Below are 24236 nucleotides of genomic sequence, written 5' to 3'. Positions count from 1 at the left end.
TAATAATGTTAAAATATATCTTACATTTTCAACATATTTTAAGATTTAAAATCGAAAAATAAACCAAAATATTATGAAAGTATTATTTCTATTGGTTTATAATTTTAGTTTATAAACCAAAATATTGGTTTATTTCTATTCCGCCGTGGGTGCAGATTGACTTGTTAGATCTCGAGACCATAATTTCCTCCCTCTATATATTTCGATTCTTTATCATATAGATTTACATTCTATTCATTTATTAAACTAATTTCATAGAGGTCAAAAAAAAAAAAACTAATTTCATATTTGAAAAATTGAATTATACTAGCAAGTTGTAAAAGACCATATCTGCCGACAAAAAAAAAAAGAAAAAAAAAACGAAAATACCTAAAACATCCTATAAATAGATGGTTTTGGGTGTCTCTCTGCAGACTGAAAAAAATATAAAAAAATGGCAGCATCATCATCTCATCTCTTCTTCGCACTCCCTTCGTCGCGTCTCCATTCACCTTCTCCAGCTGCACCAAACCGGAACCGAGTTCGTGTTCTTGCTAAACCAGTCAAAACAAGCTCAGGTTTTAGTACTTAATTAATCCCCCTTTTGTAGTTATTATCTTTCCACTACAAAAAAATAGTCATCTTACAACATTGAACATTGTTGCAATAAGTCAAGTATATTGTTGCATATATGATATTGCAATAAAATTGAGACAAAAATTCTATTGTTGCTATATAAGTATTGCAAATTCGTATTTGTTACAATATTATTGCAAAATTTGTAATTAATTGACTTATTGCATATATGTTGTATTAATGCAATAATAATTTTGTAGTAAATTTGTTGTGTAATTGTAACATATGTTTGCAGATTTGTTACAAATTGTTGCCATACAAAATGTGTAGCAAATATCATTAAAAGTTTACAATGAATTAATTTATTGCTATAACTGTTGCATTTTTGCAATAATATTTATGCATTAAATTAGTGGTATAATCACAACGTTTTAGTGCAACTAACTTTTTCATAAATGAATGCTACACCAAATAAAAAACAAATATTGTTACTAATTTTGTAGTATTTATTTGTCCTTTGTTGTAGCATATATTTTATGACATGATTAAAACATAATTTTTTGCAGTTATTGCCAATGTAATTCATATTTCATCGCATTAAGATAATATATAGTCATAACTTGATTGACTACTCGTGAGATTGGTGTTCATTGTGCAACAATAGTTTTAAAACCAATATTTTGCTATAATTTTTGTTCGCCACATGATTTATTAAATTACAGCTTTTTATTTGATATTTTATATAAAATTATATTATGAATTTATAATAATAAAACAGCAAAAGAATTAACTAAATTTAATAATTTATCAACTTGAACAGAAAAAATAATCAACTTGGTTTGCAGATTGTATATTAATTAGAAGAACCCCATTCATGCTTGAAGAAGAAAGTAAGATTTAGAAATGTATGCTTATTATCTTTTGCACAACTAGATAGGGTAATAATTTTGAAACGTAAGAAATTTGAATAAAAGAGAGATAAACTGTATAGAGAGGTAAACTGTACACATACAACACATATATATCTTCTTCTTTTTTGTCAAACACAACACATATATATCTATAATTTTAAAAGTATGAAACACTTATAAAAGATGGTATGAGAAATAACAGTTCGAAAGCTTGAATACTGAGGCTTAGACGATTGTGAATGAATGAAAAACTTAAACTGATGACCTTAAGAGTTTTTAAATAGGCATTAGGTTATTTAGGGCTTTCGAAAGATTTCAGTGATATTTAATTCTTTTGCTAAACAAATAAAAGATACGCTTATAGATATTTAGTTTGTTCAGATAGTTTTGTTTTGGAAATAATTATTAATTCTGTTTGTTTTATAGGAATATTTCATGGATAAAATATTTGTTTAGATTGCAATCTCCAATTTACTTGTTAGGTTTTCTCTATGAAGGAAAAAAAGAAAAATGAAATAAAAAGAATATTTTTTCACTATTAAATGAGAAGATAGCAATACGAGATTTTCACTATTTTTTCTTATTTTGTTATTTTGCTTAATGAACTTATATCGACACTATATCAATGTGAACATGTAGGGGGTTCCATATATTTTATAAATAATTGAACTTTCCTATATTTTATAAGTAAAACTTGGTGAAATCGTTTATAATGTTTATGGTGACCCTTAACTTATGTTCTAACTTCTAATTAAGCACCAATTGAACCATTTAAGATAAATATTTTTTACCTCTTATGTGTGACATACATTGGGTATTAAATTAACTAAAATAGGTAATTAATTTTTTTTTGTCCCCTATACAATTATTTTCTATCTCCACCATTAACTACTAGCCAATAACATAAAGAATGAACACATAAATTTTAATCAACCGAATAATCTTATATTTACCTTAATTTTAATATGCAACAAATATATTTCATCTAGTACTTAACTAATTATTGAGTTTAAAACATGCGAATATATATATGTTTATATATAAATGTAAGTTTTATAAAATATGTTGCAATAGAATTATTAAATGTTGTAACTATAGTGACAAATGTGTCATATATTTTGTCACATATATTTACTATGAAGTTCTTGCAAAATAGTCACAGTTCATAATCGGTGAATATTTCTTACAAATTTTGCAATATATTTTCATATGTCGTAAAAATGTTGCTAATTTGTGACAGAAAATAGCAACATAATTTTTTGTTTTTATTTTACAATAAGTTTGTCATGAAATTGTAACGTGAAGTCATTATTGCAAAAGTATAGCAAAATTTGTTACAAAATTTTCACGAATAAATTCATTGCAAAAATTATGTTGCAATACCACTATTTTTTTTGTAGTGTTCGTTTTAGTTGAGATAATTATGATGTCCCAGTTCAACACATGTCAAATCGCTGTAATAATATGGTATTCTTAATGTGAACCTTTGGGTAATTGTTCAAATTTCGATGCAGCAGAGTTCCAAAAGAGTAATGTGAAGAGGAGTGTCATGGACATTGTTCATCCTCACACATCACAGAAACACCAAGATGTCGTGGCAATGATCGGGCTAGATGCAATGAAAAGAGCAAACTCTACACTTGAGGATTTCGTAAGTTTTTTCTTCTTACACAAAAATGCATTGCTATTCTCTGTCTTGACTGGTTGAATTGTGTAGATATCATATATAAATTAGGAAGAATGAAATTGTTTCGTGAATCATGCAAGTGTTCTGTCTCATGATTTCTGAATTTTGTTGTGTTAGTAACTGTCACATATCATGTTGCAGTTCAGGTCTTATTCCTTGTTCCATGGGTTGGATATTAACGAAGCACAGTCAATATTCAGATATTTACCCGTGCTTTCCTTCATAGAGAGTTACATATATCAGGTAAATAAGTTGTTCACTTATGTGGTTTTCTTTGTTAAGTTAACGTGCAACTGCAACAATGACAATGTAAGCTGAATCTAAGAAATTCAGAACTTTGTTTCTGCAGATTGATGTTCTTAATGAGAAGATGATAGCTTCAATTGATGGATGGACTGTTGAATCACGAGTTTTGTTTGAAGATCCACTGAAGCCTCTTGAAGATCTGCTTGAACGTGAGGGTCTTTTGACACAAAGGTATTTCCTTGATATATAACTTCTCCTTTTCTTCTTACTGTTTTATTAGGAAAGGGACAAACATAGACACTAATCGATCGTTGTTAATTTGTTGCATGAATTAGAATACAACAAGAGTTCAAGTTAGGTGAAGAGTATTGGGCGTTAGAAAGAAAGATTTGTCATGCTCATTCAAACAAAGACAAGGTATCTGCTTTAGTTTATATTGTTGTCAAACAATGTGATGTTTGTTTTTTTTTTGCAATACATTTTGCTCATGGCTTCCACTTGTTTCTTTTTAGATTTGTCTAGAAGATGTGATGAGAGCAATTCATTTGAAGTCTTTTGATTACCGGGTGTTGAATCTTCTACTATACAAGTTGAGAGGAGAGAGGTATTACATTGACGTGCCTTGTTTGTGAAGTCATATTCAATCTAATAATTCCACTTGTAGTGTCTGATGCATATAGATTGAAATTGTATTTAATATATATATGTCTTCTCTTGTTTCTTTGGAACTTTGGAAAAGGTGAATGAGTTGCATATGGACTTCTCGTCAGTATCAGAATTCCTGGTGGAAATAGCAGATGATCTGTAAGTTTAAACGTCTCTATTTATTCCACAAACACAAAGCTTGAAATCTTTCAGAATCTGAGTGGTTTTCAACTTTTTACTTTTGCAGGTTCGATTACGAGGTTAGGAAACCTTCTAAGAACTCCTCCATGTGTCTGTCAGCGCGATCTTTACTGATGAGACTCGATCTGGTTTTTTTCTTGTAGGACGATGTGCTTGAGAACAATTTCAATGTATTACGTATGTTTGTGGGAATGTTCGGCGCATCGAATGCCCCCACTGAACTGGTAAAAAGAAACGTTAGATACTGCAATCAATCAACGTTTTCTCTCTGAAAAAATGTATCAAAAACTCATTGGTTTGTTCTCACAGGCGAAGCAGATATCAAAATTGGAAGAGAAGTATGAAGAGAAAAAAAAATCCTTGGATCCACATTTGTCTTCAAAGTACCAAAGAAGCTGTGAAGAATCTACTAAAGCAGGTACCAAAAGTTTAGTTACAATATCTTTTTAAATTCGTTGTTATGGTTCTTGTTTAGACTTTCATCGTTGATCAGGTGGGAAAATATCTGGTAATTCGGTGGGAACATGGAATATACCGGCGGTTATCTCCGACGAAGAAGCATACCGAGCTGCTGCTCAACGGTAAAAAAAAAAAAAAAAAAAAAAGACAGTTGTAATAAATGTTGGGTTTGACAAAGTCTGAAGATGAATAAGTCAAGCGAGTTTTTAAGATTTGAATAAGTAAACTCTGTTAGAGTCTGTTTCCGTTTTTTCATTCATGCAGTTTCTCTTTCAATTATTGTAAGGCTTCTATAAAAGCTTGAATTCTCTTTTGATTCTATATACGAAGTATTCAGATTTCAGACTATCCAAGCAAGTAAACTGTTCTGATTTCCTTTAATAAAACCGGGATTTAAGTTTAAGGTTGTATACCGGAGTAAACCGGGGAATTTTTTAATTGTATCCTTGACCATGTACTTACTGTAAAACCGGGTAGTATTGGAAGGTTTTACAGTAGGTATTTTTGTTTCATTATTAACAGATACACATACAATGTTTTTTTTTTTTTTTTTGCTCAACATCAACATACATTTCTAACTTCTAAGTATAAATCTTAATTACTGACAAGAGCCAGCAGCTTGGGCTTTTTTGGAACCAAGGGAGCAAATAATTTTTTAGAAACTAGATAGTTTGAGGCAAATAATCGAGTTTACAAAAAAAAATGTCGAAAAAAAGAAGAAAAAAACCAAGTTTACAAAATAGAGACTAAACTCGGGAAATAACAAACACCGCCGTATGCCCCGAGTTTAGATGTGTAAGCAAATTCATAAGATTTGGTTTTGGGATCATGTGTTACCAATGCAACCCTAGTTTCACGATCATAGAACAATAACTTGTCCTCGTCCAAAACAGCTAGAGGTGCGAGTGCCTTCATGTGCCGCGGAAAGAGGGACGAAGTGATAGTGAGATCTATGGAATATACTTTCTTCCATGTCTTGTGGTCTGAATCATCCAACGACCAAATGACTTGGTTGGGCCATTTTTCCTCGGATACGCACAAACGACCCTTGAGGTTGCACATGACGATCTTGAATTCATTAGAGACATGGAGAAAGGGAGCTTTAGTCACGACTTGGAAAGTTTCGGTGTGAAGATCCAAAGACAAAACCATGGTTTCGCCCTCTTGCGAGGAGGCAGTGAACCAATGAAGAGACCCATCTACGTAAACAGGAGCTTGGGAGTGAAAAATCAGATGAGGGGACGCAGGGGCAAGGTACCTCCACGCGTTTGTGGCGCCGAAATCAAAAACTTCACAAGTAGTAGCCTCGTCGTTAAGGCCTAACTCAGCGGAGTTATACAACCAAACATGCTTGTATGTGCCACTTATTTTGTCTTTACCAAATCCAGGAGAAGGGTATGGTACTTCAACCCACTCGTCTCTCTCTTCGTTCTCGGCAGCGACTAGTTGATAGTTGCATCTAGGGATAGTTCGATGCCAGCGAGTGGTGGGATTGACGACGATACTGGGTAGTTCATAGAAGTGGTAGAGGCAGATCAGACCATCACAACTAGTACTGCAAACGTCGTATGACTTGTCCTCCCAAGGAGTAGGGATCTGAACAGAAAGTGATGACTGCACCACCAACGTTCTCATAGCTTCAAAGCTTGGATCCGGGTGGCGAACAGAAGGATCAGATAAGGACACAAAAAGCACAAGTGGATCTCTTGATTGGCCACGATGGTGTCTTTCTTGGAAAGAGGGGGTTGTTGATCTCCAGTGCTTCGATACAGACTTGAGGGTTTTAACATCAAGCCTCTTCATAATATGATTATGCTCTATCACATCGTGTGGTATCAACAACTCTTCCATACTTGTTGTCTCTGTCTCTGTCTGAACTCTGAAGTCAATAATATATATATGATTTGGTTTATGTTACTCCCATTCCAACTAGGAACCGGGAAAGACCAAAAAAAAAAATTAGATTTTTATTTTTTAATTTGAATTGTTACAAAACAAGGATTTGTAATTAAAGTCCGAATTGATTTTGTAAAAGTCTAATTTTTTTTTTTATGGAAGAGCTAAAGCGATTGGAGAAGTCTCAGAGTGTTGTATCAGCCATTACTTCTCACGGTTTGCTTTCTTCTTCTTCTTCTTCGTCCGATTCAGCTTCTTCTTCTCGCTTCCTCTCCAATCTCGTCCTTTTCCTGGTAAACGATATAAAAGGCCAAGTCTTTTCGAGTTTTTACACTCTTGAGATTGAGATTTCTCCTCCGTGAAAAGAATCTTTAATGTTTTCATTCTTCTTTCAAGGTACAACCATGCGACGATCTCGATATAGATTCGAAACTGGCTCTAGTCTCTGAATTCCTACCTAAAGTAAGTAAAGTTACAATTTTTTTTCTTGCTTTTTTTTTTTCTATGAACCCTAAGATTATACCACCACTTTCAAAGTGTGTTGCTTTCATTACGTTTAGATCTCAGGACCTTTCCTAGAAGAGATATCCAAGTCACTTGAGCTTGACGATGAAGCTGAACCAGTTAAAACAAGCTCAGGTTCTAGTACTTAATCCCCCTTTTTGTAGTTATTATCTTTCGTTTTAGTTGAGATACTCATGTCCCAAAGACATGTCAAATCGCTCTAATATTGTGGTTTTCTTAATGTGAACTTTGGGTGATTATTGTATTTCGATGCAGCAGAGTCCCAAAAGAGTAATGTGAAGAGGAGTGTCATGGACAATGTTCATCCTTGCACATCAGAGAAACACCAAGATGTTGTAGCAATGGTTGGGCTAGATGCAATGAAACGAGCAAACTCTACACTTGAGGATTTCGTAAGTTTTTTCAAGTCACTTGAGTCAATGTCAAGGTCACGTGAGTCAGGTTGTATCAGATCAACATCTCTGTCATGTGACATTGTCAATGCATTGCTATTCTCTGTCTTGACTGGTTGAGTTAGCTAATCAAAGATAACAGGATCAGGTTGTGTAGACATACGAATTAGGAAGATCAAGGAAGAATGAACTTGTTTTGTGAATTATGCAAGTGTTCTGTCTCATGATTTCTGAATTTTGTTGTGTTAACTGTCACATGTCCTGTTGCAGTCCAGGTCTTATTTCATGTTCCATCGGTTGGATATTAACGAACCACAGTCAATATTCAGATATTTACCCGTGCTTTCATTCACAGAGAGTTACATATATCAGGTAATGATATGATTTGTTCACTTCTGTTGTTTTCTTTGTTAAGTTAACGTGCAACTGCAACAATGACACTGTAAGCTGAATCTAAGAAATTCAGATCTTTGTTTCTGCAGATTGATGCTCTTAATGAGAAGATAGTGAGTGAATCAGCTTCAATTGATGGATGGAATGCTGAATCACGAGTTTTGTTTGAAGCTGATCCACTGAAGCCTCTTGAAGATGTGCTTGAACGTGAGGGTCTTTTGACACAAAGGTATTTCCTTGCTATAACTTCTCCTTTTCTTCTTACTGATTTATTAGGAAAAGATAAACATATACACTAATCATTTGTTAATTTGTTGCATGAATTAGAATACAACAAGAGTTCAAGTTAGGTGAAGAATATTGGGGGTTAGAAAGAAAGCTTTGTCATGCTCTTTCAAACAAAGACAAGGTGTCTGCTTCAGTTTATTGTTGTCAAACAAATGTGATGTTTGTTCTTTTGCAATACATTTGCTCATTGTTTCATCTGTTTATTTATAGATTTGTCTAGAAGATGTGATGAGAGCAATTCATTTGAAGTCTTTTGATTACCGGGTGTTGAATCTTCTGCTATATAAGCTGAGAGGAGAAGAGGTAATACATTTATGTAATCCACTTCCAGTATCTGATGCATATACGTAGATTGGAAATGTATATAACATATGTCTTCTCTTCTTTGTTTGGAAAAGCTGAATGAGTTGCATATGGACTTCTTGTCAATTTCAGAATTCCTGGTGGAAGTAGCAGATGATCTGTATGCTTCTTTTATAACCTCTCTATTTATTCCACAAACACAAAGCTTGAAATCTTTCAGAATCTGAGTGGTTTTCAACTTTTACTTTTGCAGGTTCGATTACGAGGTTAGGAAACCCTTGTAAGAACTCCCTAACGTCATCACGATCTCTACTGATCAGACTCGATCTGGTTTTCTTGTAGGACGATGTGCTTGAGAACAATTTCAATGTATTACGTATGTTTGTGGGAATGTTTGGCTCATCAAATGCCCCCACTGAACTGGTAAAAAGAAACGTTAGATACTGCAATCATTAAACGTTTCTCTCTGAAAAAATGTATCGAAAACTCATTGGTTTGTTCTCACAGGCGAAGCGGATATCTGAAGCTGAAGAGAAGTATGAAGAGATAATGAAATCCTTGGATCCACATTTGTCTTCAAAGTACCAAAGAAGATGTGAAGAAGCTACTAAAGAAGGTACCAAAACTTAGTTACAATATCTTTTCAAATTCGTTGTTATGGTTCTTGTTTAGACTTTAATCAAAAAAGGAGTTTTGATCAGGTGGGAAAACATCTGGTCATTCGCTGGGAACATGGAACATACCGGCGGTTATCTCCGACGAAGAAGCATACCGAGCTGCTGCTCAACGGTGAAGCCAAAAAAAAAAGACAGTTGTAATAAAACCGGGATTTAAGTTAAGGTTGTATACCGGAGTAAACCGAGGAATTTTTTTAATTGTATCCTTGACCGAGACAAGGAATAAGTGACGAAAACATTATTAGACCGTAGGATCTTTTCTGACTACATCTGAACCGTCTAAAGTACAAATAGGGTAGACGAGTTGTGACCGAAAGTATCAAAAGGAGACAAAACCCCTTGACTCTTTTATTATTGGATCATGTAATAAAAACATTTTCAGTTTTTTCTTTTTTGTATTTCTCCGGCGGTCTCGTTGTCGAAAGTGTGAAAGTCTTCTCTTTCTGAAGATTTTTTTTTTTTTATAACTTCAATTTATTTTCTGAAATAATAAATGTTATAAGAAAAATAAATGAAATGCGACAAATCAGGTAACGTGGAAAAGGATAGTCACTGATCGAATCACGCGGTTCCACGGAACGTTAGTTTCACAGCCTTCCTTTCGTGTATTGTTTATTTTCCAAGCTCTTCTTTATTTATATATATATTGATTTGATTGATATTTTAATTCTTTTTACAAAACAAAAAAAAGGATATGTCCAAATTTCACGGGTTTAAAAAATATTCTCTGTTTTTTCTCTGATAAAATAAGCTTTTTGTGGTTTCTTTTATATTTTTATTTTCACTTGTTTAAATTTACTCGTTTATTACACTTTATATTTTCAAGAGGGTAATACCAAAAAGTCGATGATGGCAATAAATTGTAACCAAAATTCTCCAGTGTTTAATGATTCATCTAATGGTCCATGGACCATTCCAAAATTGTACTACTCCTTTCAATTATCGTGTCTATTCAAACACACTCAGCTAATTTGTAAAAAAAAAGTAATCATTCTAGTGGTTACTTGTACTGTACTTTTTTTATTCAAACCAAAAAAGAAGTATAAAAGAATCATTACTTTCAGAAGAACTAATATATTTCTAAAAATGATAAAAATGTCACATAAAGTACTAGATATACGAATAGTAAAATGTATTAAAAGAAGGAGAAAACGATACTGCGAAAAAAAAATTGTTGGAAAACAGCAGCAGAAAGAGACATGGATTATATAATACTCCAAGAAAGGGCACAGATGCTCTCTCACATTTATTTACATAGTAAGATTTGTTCAACTTATTTAATTGAATGCAGTCAAAAATGTGGCATCCTTCTACTTCTTCATTTATTGCTCTTGGTAAAATCTTTACCTCTTTTTCTCATTTTGTTCAATAATCAAACCTCAGTCAAACTTGTGATGTTTACTACTATTACTACTCAGTAATTTCCCTATTCGTTTTACTATTTTCTGATGATAAAAGGAAACCCCATTTTCCCTATTCGTTTACTATTTTCTCATGTTAAAAGGAAACCCCAATTTGATGTGTCAGTAAACTAGATACTTACCTGTGAAATAAATATGTCATTAAACTCTCTTTTTTTTTTATAACCATTGAACATTCCACTCAAACATTTGGATTATTGGGAAAGCTAGCTTTAGTAATGAGGTTTGGAACCATGAAGCATTTAAGTGTATACCAAAAAAGAAGCATATATATAACTCCAAACATCTTTGGTATTATCAAGCATGTTGGCATGTTGCAAGGCGATAATGTCTCTTAGTTCTTATAACCAACATTAACAAAATCCAACATACAAAATAGTGCATGTTTTTGTATCATCTAAAAAAGAACTGGTTAGAAAACTATAATGAACAATGCAAAGAAGGTATCCCAAAAACAAAAAGAAATGAGAAAAAAAAAAAGAATAAATGAAGAGAAAAGAGAAGAAAGATTTGAAGTGACACATAGAAAGAAGGCTACTCTTTCTGAGTCCTCTCCTCTCTGATATGTATCCTCCTATTCTGTCTCTCCCACTCTGTCTTGTTCCTTTCACTCTCCTTTTTCCTATTACTATTTTACCCTCCTCCTTCTCTCCCCTTATCTCTCTCTCTCTCTCCCCTTAACTCACTCATTTCACTTCTGATCCCAAACTCTTCCCTTCTACTTCATCTCTCTCTGTTTTTATTTTAAAAACAAAAACAAAGTCTTGAAATTTCAATAGACCCACATGAAGTTTCCTCCTGTATGGTAATTCTTGAATTCAAATTAAAAAAAATGTTTGCTATTTACAAACCTTCCTTCCTTCTTCTTCTTCTCCTTCTCATCACTCCACAAGTCTCATCCTTTCTTCAACCAGTCCAACCTCCGGATTCTCCTCAAGTAATCAAACCTATCTTTCTCTCAACTCAATTCCCCAATTCATATCATGTTTCTCATTTGATTTGATCTAAAGTTTTTTGATATATATTTTCAGGTAGCTTTGATTGAAGATAAAGCAAGATTAGGATCTACACCACCGAGCTGTCACAACAGATGCAACAACTGCCATCCTTGCATGGCTGTTCAAGTTCCCACTCTCCCTACTCGATCCCGGTTCACACGAGTTAACCCGTTTTCCGGTGGATTCGTACGACCTCCTCCTTCGTCTCTAACCACCGTTCTTGATCAGTACTCTAATTACAAGCCTATGGGATGGAAATGTCATTGCAATGGCCACTTTTATAATCCTTAAAAAAAATTCATCTCTCTGGTTTGTGATCTCCCCTCACCCCTTACTCTGTTTACTTTCTCTTTTTGTTCTTTCTAAAAAAGAAGTTTCTATAATTGATTTTGGATTTTTTTTTTTTTGGGAAGCAGAGGTGTGTGTGTTCTTTGGATTCTTTGTAAATGTACGGCTCAATTTGTAAATAATCAAAAGTTCTATGATTATTTTGAAAATTTTCATTTTTGGAGAGACAAATATTACTACTAGCTGCCTGTAACTACTTTACTTGCGTCATTCATTTCTTTCAACATTGAATTAATCTTTCTTTTGATTCCTTAACGTTTGCATGTTCACAATTTACTTCATCAGCTTTTTTACAGCTTTATCTTGTTCTTTTTTTTTTTTTTTTTTTAAATTATTACTGACAGTACAGAACTATTTTATTAGGCTTCAAAATGTAATTATAAGTTATAATTTATTAGACTTCAGAGTTAAATTTTGGAAAGTACTGAATTTAGATTTGATTTGAATGGAACAATACACTGTCAAAATTGATTAATCAATTTTGTCTCACCTGCTTCACTGCCCTACACGTCACTGTTTAAGTCTCCTTCTCGTGAATCCTCTGTAGACCCTTTATCTGAGTAAAGCTTAACTTCGTACAATTATTTACATTACTTTTTTAAGTTTGCTTCTTTGTTTTATAGTTTCAAAATAATACTGTAGTTATCGATTAACAAAACAACTATATATGTGTATTTTTTTGTCTGTACTGTTAATAATGAAATAAAAATACCTATTTTAATCTTCACAATAACTTTAAACTTGAAGTGGTTTGTTTTATTGAAATATTTTATTTTATTAATGTAGCCAACAGTGAGTTTTTATTTTAATCGGACTTTTTAGTTTATTATGATTAGTTGATTACATTATTTAATCGGCGGCAATAGCAGAGAGAGTGTTTAAGAGTTGTTGAGGTTTGGAGAGCATCAGCATGTGATCTCCACCGTCGATCTCGTAGACTTTGGAGACGTTGAAATTATCAATCATCCAACGCATGAAATCGCAAGGAATGGCTTTGTCTTCACTACTCATTACGTAAACTCGTTTCACCGAACCATAACCATCCTCGCTAAACTTTTCTTTCTTTGGTAGATCCTCTTGGAAAAATGACCCTTGTCTATGCAACATTTTTGCCAGCTCGTAATCCTTCACATTAACAATTGATTAAATAAATCATCTCACTAGAATAACAACTCTTAGAACATAGTATCTCTAGCTAGATCTGGGACCAAATTGAGTTTGGATATAGATTTTGTTGTTTTGGCGTAACAAGTTGTGAGATTAGTCGGAATCGTACCTCAATAGGACAGTTTTGGTAAAGACGAGTCTTCATGAATTTTGGTCCCATCTTCATTAAACTCATTGTCCCATTCCTTGTTTGATGATAAGAAAACTCACAATCTTCCAAACCTCCAGGCAGCTCCATATACTTTATTATGATCAACCAAGCGAAGAATTATTTGCATGGTACGGTATTGAATTATAAAAATTACTAGTATATATCACAAAAGAACAATTTGTTATTTTATTGTAAACCTTATCTAGAACGTGAGAGGGGGAGTGGGTTGTGTCGGGCAAGAAGGCGTTGAGGAACACAAGAACCTTAATTTTTGCCGGATATATGTCGGCGGCGAGAGCAATGTTGATGCCTCCGAAGCTGGAACCAACCAGAATCACCTGTTCGTTCTCTGGAAGAGATTTGAGGGTTTCGATCAAAGGTTTGGAGTATTCTTCGAAGGTGTCGACGGCCTGGATTGGTCGTGGGTCGATCCCGGAGGCGGAGAGTTCAATAGCAGTGACACGGTGGCCGGCGGACTCAAGGAGAGGCTTGAGCTTGTACCAGATCCATGCTCCGTGAAAAGCGTTGTGAACTAACACGAAGTGATGTTTTCTCTCCATAAGTCTCTCGATCGACGTTTTTTTTTTTGGTGTGTTGGTTAGTTGTGAGTTCTTGCTTGATTTGAGAATAGTTTATATGACGTTTTTATATATTGTTGGATAAAGTTCATATGCGTTACGTATGTTATGACAATGATATATGTCGAGTCCTTTTATCAAGTTACGTATTATGTTGTGACAAAGACACATGTCGAGCTCATTGAAATAGAAAGAGAGGTCGTATTTGTTCATACAATCATACTTCGAGTTTCCTTCGGCTCGACTAAATATATCGTCAGTTGTGTATTGATGACGTAAAATGAGAACTCAAATAAGAACGGAGAACGAAACAGAGTATTTATTAATAAGCAGCGGAATAACAAAATGAAACAACGTTCACTGGAAACGCAGAATCATCATCTCATCTACAAGAGTTTCAAAGAGAGAATCTCCAGCAACAACGATGAGGAACAAAGATCACCAAACCTAGAACAGAAAACAACAATCAGATTTTGCATAATGAGAAATGTGAGCTAACAAGTGCTCTTATACTAAGCTAACAAACACTGTTAATTAACATTATTCGTTTGCCGTTACGTTGACATTGCTTTCCCATTTCCACCAGCTCACTATCGCACGTGATTCACTTCTTCTTATCCAAACTTCACACGTACGGCTGCTACTCTCATTTGCTACATCAAAGCTCTCCTCCTTAGAGAACCTTGACCACAAGGTTCAGATGTAGAACTGTCCATGGAGCTTGACCTGCAACTAACAACTCCATTGTAACTTCTATTTGAATCAAAGATTTTTGTAAATGAACCTCCAGGATCCCAAACTTGACTGTCAAAATCCTGTGAAGATCGAGCCTTGCAATGATGCCACACTCGGTTACTTGCACCTCCAAAAAGCATATGAGTATTCAAAACCATTGCCATTTGTTGCAGTTCCACTAGGCATGTACCTACCCCCTTGACTAATAATGTATTCTCCACAAGAATTCGTTCTTCAAGTGTAAACTGTTGTAGGTCTTGTAAACTCTGTCTCTTCGACATTCTGCCCCACAGTCGTGACAATTGTGTTTGACTCAGCAACCTTGCAAACTCAAACGCCGTTCCCCTCCTCATTGCTTCAGTTTGAACACTAAAACTGATGAAGCTACTACACCCTCTTTGCAGGCGTGCTTCCTCTAAAATAACCTGCAATTTTGCACCCAGCCAACTGAAAATTACAGCAGATACTAGCTCATCTCCCTTGGTAGATATCTCTGGGTATCTTTGCAAATGGAACACTGCATTAATGGTCTGCATGAACACACCTGTCCTATCCATCTCGTGGTTCTGGTAATCGCTAAAGTGAACTTGTACACAATTAATCGGCCCCGTCCAATAAGCAGCAAAGCCTAGAGATATTGTTAACATCAAAATCCATTGTCTACGCCCACTTGCATAGTAATGAAGATTCCCTTGATCCTCTTCATCAAATTTGTATTTGAACATCCATGGTTTATGACATTTCTTGTGTCTCGTCTTACTCTGTAACCGGAGAAGTTTTGGATCAAATAAGTGGAGCGCAACACATTGAAAGTATGAGATTCTTGTTTGTTTGAAAACAAAAACCATCATCACATGGGATCCAATAATCTCTTCCACTCTAATTTCCATAACTGCAGTTGATGTTGACCTTTCTCTAACAACAATCTGCATCTCCCTCTTCAGTTCAATTACTCTCACTAGAACCAATGCTTGAAAACAATCAAAGCAGCCTTTGTTCGACACTTTCCTTTGCAGCAGAACAATGAGATAACTCAAGCACAACTTGAACTTCATTCTCCAACAATGCCACACAGAAAAGTACACTTTCATATCCTCTTGTGTAGAATATAAGTAGAGAAGAAGCCCGTTAGAAGTCCTCACTTGTATAACCAGCTTACTCACAACTTGTAACTCATGAAAGATGGCTTTATAGAGTAACGAAAGTGCTCTTACTATCTCGTTCTGAAGCTTCTTTGTTTCCGGAGAGAGCTGGAAACAATCTGTAGTAGGGGCAGTTCTGTACCTAGGGGTTATCAGATACAAAAACTCTACTAATGACATTGCATTAGCCAAATTCTCATGTAGGTTATTCCCTACTGAAGGTTCTGAGAGCATCTTCTCACTTGCTTGCTTATCTTGGTTTACCGGATTGCTACCATCCTGACCACCTTTACTGGTATTCAACTTCATAGTACCATCACGATGAGATTGCCAAGTGTAGCATCTAAAAGTTAAAAATCCAGACCTCATGACCTGATATAGAGCATGCGTCGATTCCCAAACATATCTGTTCTTGAAAGATGAAAACAATTGCACTTTGAAACCAAGATAACCAAGTAGCAACCTATGAACTCTCACATTGAACGCTTGTAACTTGATTCCTTGTAACTCAGCCAGTTGACACATATTCTTCAGGCGGGTATAATATGGGCTTACTCGCGTCTTATAGTCCCACCCACACATTTCTAACCCAATACATGCCTCTTGATTAAAACCAGAATACAAGTAACTCGTCTCATGAAGTTGCTTAATGATCATTCCTCCCCTAAGATTATAGTGTTCATGTTGGGGTAGAAGTCGCAGCAGCTTCATTTCTTTGTACTTAAACTTCCAGGACTTGATAGACAAACTCAGTTTCCTCCTTTCTTGTAATCTGCATTTTCTAAGAAGCATTTTCCCAAACACATGGTATGCATTGTTTTTGCCTTTTACACATTCAAAACCGGATTGAAGTTGTTCTATTCCCACCATTGCATATGCGAATAACAAATCCTCACCACCACTTAAAGAGCTGCTGTAGAATCGAAGGCCATGTTCCATTTTAGAGATAGGTACCTGGATTTGAGAAATCAATTCTTCATTCACAATTGTCGAAATAGCCTTTGCCTTGTCTTCGTCTTGTACTAGTGGATCCTCAACTTCAGTCAATTCTGTTGCAACTTCAGTTTCAACCAATTCTTTATCATTAGGCGTTTGATCTTTATCACCACTTATCAATTCCCCATGCTCGATCAATTCTCCATGATTCAACGAATCTGTTTCACCGGCTTCAGATTTGAATTCAATTTTATCTTCAGGGAATTTGTCATCATCACCATCAACCATGAGAATCCCTAAGTTCTTGTGTTTCAAGTGGTGATCTGAGGTTTCTGGCTCTGCGCAGAACACACACAACCCCTTCGACCATCTCTCTTCAATCTCTTCCATCGATAAGCTCCGACGGATCTTCATCTTGCGATTTGAAGACGGAACTTTGATCTCCGCCACTGAATCCGAGGACACGATTGGCTCTGATACCATTGATGACGTAAAATGAGAACTCAAATAAGAACAGAGAACGAAACAGAGTATTTATTAATAAGCAGCGGAATAACAAAATGAAACAACGTTCACTGGAAACGCAGAATCATCATCTCATCTACAAGTGTCTCAAAGAGAGAATCTCCAGCAACAACGATGAGGAACAAAGATCACCAAACCCAGAATAGAAAACAACAATCAGATTTTGCATAATGAGAAATGTGAGCTAACAAGTGCTCTTATACTAAACTAACAAACACTGTTAATTAACATTATTCGTTTGCCGTTACGTTGACATTGCTTTCCCATTTCCACCAGCTCACTATCGCACATGATTCACTTCTTCTTATCCAAACTTCACACGTACGGCTGCTACTCTTATTTGCTACATCATGTGTTTAATAGATTTGACAACCTTCGGACTTTATAAATAAGGTAATTTTATACAACTAAAATACATCACGTTTTAGAACATTTTAAATATATTGTATATGAATAAAATACTGGTCCATTCTAATAATGGACTAACACATGTAAAATTTGGCTGTCGCCTGTCAGTATCGGCGATTAATGTTGTTGTGGTGAGAGATAAATCACCGTTGAATGCTTATTCTGGCGTGCTACATAAACTAGTCTCTTAAAACCACCGCGGCTGCGTTTTGCGTCATGGTTCCACCTTTGAGCCTAACCAAAACTGTAACTAGCCCATGGACCATCTAACAAAGTGAATTTTTGTTCAACAAAAATTCCATTAAATTAAATTACAAAGTTTTTGGTATTCCCTTCTAAAAGAACCATGATACACCCAACTAACTTATATTGGAAGAAATAAATCTACGGTATATTACTTGAACAAGTGCAGAACATCCGGGTCAAACTATAACATAAAAGATAATAAGCTTTAAAGCTAACGAACAAACAACTAAAACAAATATAATAAAGTAATGAAACCATAAAGATAGTGTGATCCACTAATAAGATAGACCACATGAAATGGCAGGAAACTGACCAAGATCGAATCAGTGGCTGCAAAACGACAAATTGTCACACTAAAATACAAAGATTTCTCGTTGTCTAACAAAGTGATTAGTGCGTCTTTTAATTTTGTCTCCTCATTATATATAGTATATAGCTATGTTGCATGGAAACTCTTTCTGAGGTATGTTTTCCGTTTCCGAAATGTTTCAAAAACGGAAACTTGCAGAAGCACGATTCCTAAAATTTTTTGTTTAAAAACACGATGGAAACTCTTTTTTAGCTTGGAAACTTAATAAATAAAATAATTTAAAATATATATTCATAATAAATATAATATATAATATTATTAGTGTTTTAAGTCAACTATTTAGTATTTATGTTTTGAATTTGTGTTGTTTCAAATATTCCTTTTGATATAGGTTTTAGTGTTTGGTATTTTATTATGTATATATATATATATCCAGATATATATATACATGTTTCCAAAACGTTTCCATTTCTAAATTTTAGAAAAAAATCGTTTCTCGTTTCCAAAATATTTCGCTTCCGTGTATCCATTTCCGTTTCCATGCAACCTAGGTATGTAGTGCTTTACTAATTCATTGAGCTTTCCCTTATTTTTGTATGATTCGATGACCTTTCTTTTCATTAGTCCGCGAATGTAAAATCATAAATTAAAAAATCTTATGAAAAGACCATCCCTTATTATATATCCCTCACAAACACAACACAATTAAGACAAAATTAATATTAGAGAAGACTTGACGTTGGTCGTTGCCTCTTATCTTATTATTATTAGGTTTGGTGTTGGTGAGTGGTGTTTATTCACATTAGCTAAAATAAATCTTCGTAACAAAAAAAGTTGTAATTAATTAGCACATCGTTTTAAATAATGACACTCGAAAACATCATTATCAAAGTTCAATTAAACTAATTTATAATTACAAGTTGCACGCAAAAAAGCAGTTCCGTGGACCAAAACATGGAAATTTTTTTTTTTTTCTTTCCAGACAACAAAGGCCATTAGCGAGAGTGATAATTGCGATTTGCCAAACGCAAAAACAAAGTCTACAGAAGAATAAAATCGAAGAGACAAGCTTTTCACTTTCTCTTTTTTTTCTTCCTTTTCTCTGTTTTGTTCTCTCTTTGGTGTTTCTATTCCCCTGGACTGAATCTTTCCAGCAGCCAGAATTGTTTCCTTTTTTTTTTGGGATTTACTTCTTTGGGTACGAGGTTCTCTTCTTCGATTTCTTATGAAGTTTGACAAGATTGGTCACTGATCATGTTCTGGGGGAATTGAGCATGTTATAACCAAGAATCCGTTTGACTCTTTTTTTCTATGTAAAGTCTCAACCTTTTCAAATAGTGGACTTTTTTTTTTTTATCCTTATACCTAATATGAATACCGGAAAGACTTATTTTTTTCAGCTAATTTTGGTTGAATTTAGAATATTTTTGATTCACAGCTTCTCTCTGTTATGTGTCAGATCCAGTTTAAGTAAGAAAAAAAGTTTTTTTTTTTTGTTTGGTCTAATGTTATTAAATGTGTGTCTTGTAGATGGAACCAGCTCAGTTTAATGAGATGAGATGAGATGTTCAGCTTGCATAAGATGGCTTTGGCTTTTACTCTGTTGGTTTTTGCCTGCTTATGCTCGTTTGTGTCTTCAGATGCTCAAGGTGATGCCTTTTCTTACTTACTAACTCCTCTGTTCTCTCATTTCTTAGCCTTTCTTGGGTAGATTTCTGAGCTTGTCAGGTTCCTTTATACATTTATGAGATTAACTCTCTGATTCTTTGCTTTTCTGTTTCAGGGGATGCACTGTTTGCGTTGAGGATCTCGTTACGTGCATTGCCAAATCAGCTAAGTGACTGGAACCAGAATCAAGTTAATCCTTGCACTTGGTCCCAAGTTATTTGTGATGACAAAAACTTGGTTACTTCTATGTAAGTTTTAATGATGACTCTGAATTTAGTTAATGTTGGTTTCCAAGTGAGTGTGGGAGATGATTTATATTCATGGCATTTGTGGTTTGCAGTACGTTGTCAGACATGAATTTCTCTGGAACCTTGTCTTCAAGATTAGGAGTGCTAGAAAATCTCAAGACTCTGTAAGTGTCCTAGATTTAACCTCTCTTTTTGTATGATATCTCCTAGAAGATGTAGAACTTATTTTTTCGTCGTTGTTTTTGTATATAGTACTTTAAAGGGAAATGGGATTACGGGTGAAATACCAGAAGACTTTGGAAATCTGACTAGCTTGACCAGTTTGGATTTGGAGGACAATCAGCTAACTGGTCGTATACCTTCCACTATTGGTAATCTCAAGAAACTTCAGTTCTTGTAAGTAGTTCTGCCTCCTAACGCTGTTAAATCTTGGACATGTTTTAAAACATACATAGATAAGGATCACTCATGTTTTTGTTCACCGTGTATGGGCTAAACAGGACCTTGAGTAGAAACAAACTGAATGGGATTATTCCGGAGTCACTCACGGGTCTTCCAAACCTGTTAAATCTGTATGTTACTTTTCTCCTTGTATGCTTATCATCTTTTGTTGGAAGTATTTTCGTCCTAATTCTAGTGTTTGAAACTACGTTTGTAGGCTTCTTGATTCCAATAGTCTCACTGGCCAGATTCCTCAACGTCTATTTGAGATCCCAAAATACAAGTATGTTTGACTACTTCAGGTTAAATCTGAAATTTTCATTTCTTTAGCTGTAATCTGATCTGGTTCTAATCGCCTATAGTTTCACGTCAAACAACTTGAATTGTGGTGGTCGTCAACCTCACCCTTGTGTATCTGAGGTTGCCCATTCAGGTAACTACATTACTTACCGCAGTTTCTTAGTTTTCAACTGATTCAAAAGTGTGTGAGAATTCTAGATCTGCTTGAAACATTTAATCTATGGTGATAGGTGGTTCAAGCAAGCCAAAAACTGGCATTATTGCTGGAGTTGTTGCCGGAGTTACAGTTATTCTCTTTGGAATCTTGTTGTTTCTCTTTTGCAAGGATAGGCATAAAGGATATAGACGTGATGTGTTTGTGGATGTTGCAGGTCTGTAATATACGTACAGGGAAACCTTTCTTATGCATTGATATGCACATTTGTGGAAGAAAGAGTTTATAATCTTCAAACTTTACTATTGTTTCAGGTGAAGTGGACAGGAGAATTGCATTTGGGCAGTTGAAAAGATTTGCATGGAGAGAGCTCCAATTGGCAACAGATAACTTCAGCGAAAAGAATGTGCTCGGACAAGGAGGGTTTGGGAAAGTTTACAAAGGAGTGCTTCCGGATAACACCAAAGTTGCTGTGAAGAGGTTAACGGATTTTGAAAGTCCTGGTGGAGATGCTGCATTCCAGAGAGAAGTGGAGATGATAAGTGTAGCTGTTCATAGGAATCTACTGCGTCTTATAGGTTTCTGCACCACTCAAACAGAACGCCTTTTGGTTTATCCCTTCATGCAGAACCTAAGTCTTGCACATCGTCTCAGAGAGCTTAAAGCTGGCGACCCGGTTCTGGATTGGGAGACGAGGAAACGGATTGCCTTAGGAGCAGCGCGTGGTTTTGAGTATCTTCACGAACATTGCAATCCGAAGATCATACATCGTGATGTGAAAGCAGCAAACGTGTTACTAGATGAAGATTTTGAAGCAGTGGTTGGTGATTTCGGTTTAGCCAAGTTAGTAGATGTTAGAAGGACTAATGTGACAACTCAAGTTCGAGGAACGATGGGTCACATTGCACCAGAATATCTATCCACAGGGAAATCATCAGAGAGAACGGATGTTTTCGGGTATGGAATTATGCTTCTTGAGCTCGTTACAGGACAACGCGCAATTGACTTTTCTCGTTTGGAGGAAGAAGATGATGTCTTGTTACTTGACCACGTATGTATGATCGAATAATCCCACATTAAAACAGCTTCTCTCAAGCTTTATATACCATAATCTTTTTGGTGTTTTTTGTATTGGACAGGTGAAGAAACTGGAAAGAGAGAAGAGATTGGGAGCAATTGTAGATAAGAATTTGGATGGGGAGTATATAAAAGAAGAAGTAGAGATGATGATACAAGTGGCTTTGCTTTGTACACAAGGTTCACCTGAAGACCGACCAGTGATGTCGGAAGTTGTAAGGATGTTAGAAGGAGAAGGGCTAGCGGAGAGATGGGAAGAGTGGCAAAACGTGGAAGTGACGAGACGTCATGAGTTCGAGCGGTTGCAGAGGAGATTTGATTGGGGTGAAGACTCTATGCATAACCAAGATGCCATTGAGTTATCAGGTGGACGATGACTAAACCTCAAAATCTTGATTTTACTTGTAAAGTTGCCAACTTCACATTTTTTTCTTTTGTTCTTCAGTGAAGTAAGAGTAAGATCAAGTGTATAAATCTTGTTTTGTTGTTTCACGATGTATCTTTGAACTTAGAATAAAATCCTCCTGTGAATGAAAAAGAACATTTGATGTTTTTGTTGACTTTTTCGTTGACCGCAAGAAACCTTTTTTGTCGTCTTTATATTGTCAGGCCTTATTACATAGTTGTCTTTTATATGGGCCTATTAATGGATCTTTTGGGCCTATTTATCTATCCGAAGTTGTCCCAATTTTGGTTTTGTTGCCAACTCTTATTTATAATTTTTTTAAATATATATATTTTTTTTTCCTCAAAGATCAATTTATTAATATTAACAAACGTCATTACATAAAGCTTCCAATAACCAAAACGGCTTTTGAACAGAGTTAACATAATAAACATTGTTTGTACATCCATGCTTTGCTAAAACATTTGCTACATTATTTGCTTTTCGCTTTGTAAAAGTAAGGAAACATCTCTTAAACGTGATCTCCACAGACCAACATCTTTTAAAATATATTTATTCACACAAAATATATACATATTTGTATTCTAACATAAAAGCTTATATTTGTGTATAAAAACAATTTGTTATTTTAGTTTCTAACAAATTGAGTTATATACATAACATAGAGTAAAAAATAAACATGTTTTAGTCATTCCTAAATTGAGTTAGATAATTAAAAATGTCCAAGAATAGTACATTGAATATGAATAACCAGATAATTAATAACATATATTAGATTAAGACCCGTGCACTAGCACGAGTTGAAATTCATTTTATTTATATTGTATTTTTTATATAAAATATAATTTATGTGATTGTTTTTAAATTTTTTTTTGGATAAAACATTATGCAATATAATCATATGCTAAACACCTATTTTTTAAGTTTTGTAGTGTTAATGATTCTAGATAAGTACATGTGCTATAACACTAGTTAAAATTTTTTTTATTTTTTATACAAAATTTTGTATATTTTATATTTTAAAATAAAAATTTAATATGTTGTATTAGTTTATGTATGTGCAGTTATTTCAACAATGTATATTCTACATTATATCTTGAATGTTATTATAAGACATAATTTTGTAAATTTGTTTTTTTAAAAGCGAGTTATTATATTATGAGTAATTTAATATATTGTAATACTTTTTATTTTAATATATTTGGTTTCTTGAAATTATTTCATATTGTAGTAACATATTATTGATATTGCTATAACAAATCAATTTAGAGTGTTTATAGTTTCTAGCTTTTATATAAGTTTCAATATTTTTAAATATTTCAAAATAATTTATTTAAAGTTTATTATATTATATAAAATAATAAAATTCAACTAAAAATATGAAATTGAATTTAAATATTCACATTTTGACTTGTTACTCAGTAATTTTTTTAATTCAATAGATATTATTTTAGAAAAATAATGTTACTAAAGCTTGAATATTTTATAGATTGAACAATTTATATTTATTTTTAAAAATTCAATTTATGGTATATCCGGAAATAAAACTATTTTTATTTATAATAAATAATATGAGAATTTATTTGTCTCACAAAATAGACTCATATATAAAAATGAGAAGTTAAGTATAATGATAATTAACAAATTATAATATTAAGTTAGATATCAAAGAATTTTATTTGATAAATAATTTAATAAAAGAAATTAATATGGTAAGTTAGATGATATCAAATGATTGTTTAGAATATTATCTTTAAGATTTTTGGAAACAACGTGCTCTAATAATAAAATCTTCCAAA

The 24236-nt window shown here is 34.1% G+C and overlaps 6 protein-coding genes and 1 pseudogene across 20 annotated transcripts; 4 read left to right on the top strand and 3 right to left on the bottom strand.

Moving 5' to 3' along the window:
* The first annotated feature begins 166 nt into the window (after positions 1–166).
* LOC104772190 (uncharacterized) lies at positions 167–5052 on the top strand. Of its 4 annotated transcripts, none has more exons than XM_087505523.1 (11): positions 399–557; positions 2984–3117; positions 3295–3396; positions 3503–3630; positions 3735–3816; positions 3912–4004; positions 4139–4203; positions 4292–4304; positions 4389–4469; positions 4555–4663; positions 4739–5052. In XM_087505523.1, exons 1-11 carry the CDS (start codon positions 434–436, stop codon positions 4828–4830), a joined length of 1023 nt encoding a protein of 340 aa, XP_087361649.1. In that variant the 5' UTR covers positions 399–433; the 3' UTR covers positions 4831–5052. The 4 variants fall into 4 exon arrangements, 3 of the variants coding, with proteins under 3 accessions (XP_087361649.1, XP_087361648.1, XP_087361650.1); XM_087505522.1 differs by having other exon boundaries at positions 402–557; positions 2981–3117; XM_087505524.1 differs by having other exon boundaries at positions 412–557; positions 3300–3396.
* A 384-nt stretch (positions 5053–5436) lies between these two features.
* LOC104772189 (F-box protein At5g10340 pseudogene) lies at positions 5437–6555 on the bottom strand (annotated as a pseudogene).
* On the top strand, positions 6517–9569 carry LOC104769236 (uncharacterized). Of its 11 annotated transcripts, none has more exons than XM_010493396.3 (13): positions 6517–6893; positions 6997–7062; positions 7161–7239; positions 7384–7517; positions 7788–7889; positions 8000–8139; positions 8238–8319; positions 8409–8501; positions 8597–8661; positions 8755–8767; positions 8844–8924; positions 9009–9117; positions 9203–9569. In XM_010493396.3, the coding sequence occupies exons 1-13, from the start codon at positions 6756–6758 to the stop codon at positions 9292–9294; spliced, it is 1194 nt and encodes a 397-aa protein (XP_010491698.1). In that variant the 5' UTR covers positions 6517–6755; the 3' UTR covers positions 9295–9569. The 11 variants fall into 11 exon arrangements, 7 of the variants coding, with proteins under 7 accessions (XP_010491698.1, XP_019097268.1, XP_087361644.1 ...); XM_019241723.2 differs by having other exon boundaries at positions 6632–6893; positions 7138–7239; XM_087505518.1 differs by having other exon boundaries at positions 6703–6893; positions 7381–7517.
* Positions 9570–11137: 1568 nt separating this feature from the next.
* Positions 11138–12094, top strand: LOC104769235 (EPIDERMAL PATTERNING FACTOR-like protein 1). Its single transcript, XM_010493395.3, has 2 exons — positions 11138–11536; positions 11631–12094. Exons 1-2 carry the CDS (start codon positions 11402–11404, stop codon positions 11886–11888), a joined length of 393 nt encoding a protein of 130 aa, XP_010491697.1. The 5' UTR covers positions 11138–11401; the 3' UTR covers positions 11889–12094.
* Positions 12095–12679: 585 nt separating this feature from the next.
* LOC104769234 (alpha-hydroxynitrile lyase-like) lies at positions 12680–14049 on the bottom strand. Its single transcript, XM_010493393.3, has 3 exons — positions 13461–14049; positions 13222–13353; positions 12680–13070 (listed from the first exon to the last, which is right to left on the bottom strand). The coding sequence occupies exons 1-3, from the start codon at positions 13821–13823 to the stop codon at positions 12795–12797; spliced, it is 771 nt and encodes a 256-aa protein (XP_010491695.1). The 5' UTR covers positions 13824–14049; the 3' UTR covers positions 12680–12794.
* An 89-nt stretch (positions 14050–14138) lies between these two features.
* On the bottom strand, positions 14139–17531 carry LOC147918448 (uncharacterized). The gene has a single exon (XM_087505517.1). The coding sequence runs from the start codon at positions 17135–17137 to the stop codon at positions 14495–14497; it is 2643 nt and encodes an 880-aa protein (XP_087361643.1). The 5' UTR covers positions 17138–17531; the 3' UTR covers positions 14139–14494.
* Positions 17532–18942: 1411 nt separating this feature from the next.
* On the top strand, positions 18943–22583 carry LOC104769233 (putative LRR receptor-like serine/threonine-protein kinase At5g10290). 2 transcript variants are annotated; one of them, XM_010493392.3, is made up of 11 exons: positions 18943–19456; positions 19674–19792; positions 19927–20059; positions 20152–20223; positions 20312–20455; positions 20560–20631; positions 20718–20783; positions 20863–20933; positions 21031–21171; positions 21269–22005; positions 22094–22583. In XM_010493392.3, exons 2-11 carry the CDS (start codon positions 19708–19710, stop codon positions 22406–22408), a joined length of 1836 nt encoding a protein of 611 aa, XP_010491694.1. In that variant the 5' UTR covers positions 18943–19456; positions 19674–19707; the 3' UTR covers positions 22409–22583. The 2 variants fall into 2 exon arrangements, with proteins under 2 accessions (XP_010491694.1, XP_087361633.1); XM_087505507.1 differs by having other exon boundaries at positions 19080–19341.
* Positions 22584–24236: the final 1653 nt, after the last annotated feature.

This window comes from Camelina sativa, chromosome 20, assembly GCF_030686135.1.
Source record: "Camelina sativa cultivar CO46 ecotype springtype chromosome 20, ASM3068613v1".
NCBI classification, from domain to species: Eukaryota; Viridiplantae; Streptophyta; class Magnoliopsida; order Brassicales; family Brassicaceae; genus Camelina; species Camelina sativa.
Note: the sequence above shows the minus strand (reverse complement) of the source record. Positions and strands in the feature narration are given on the sequence as shown.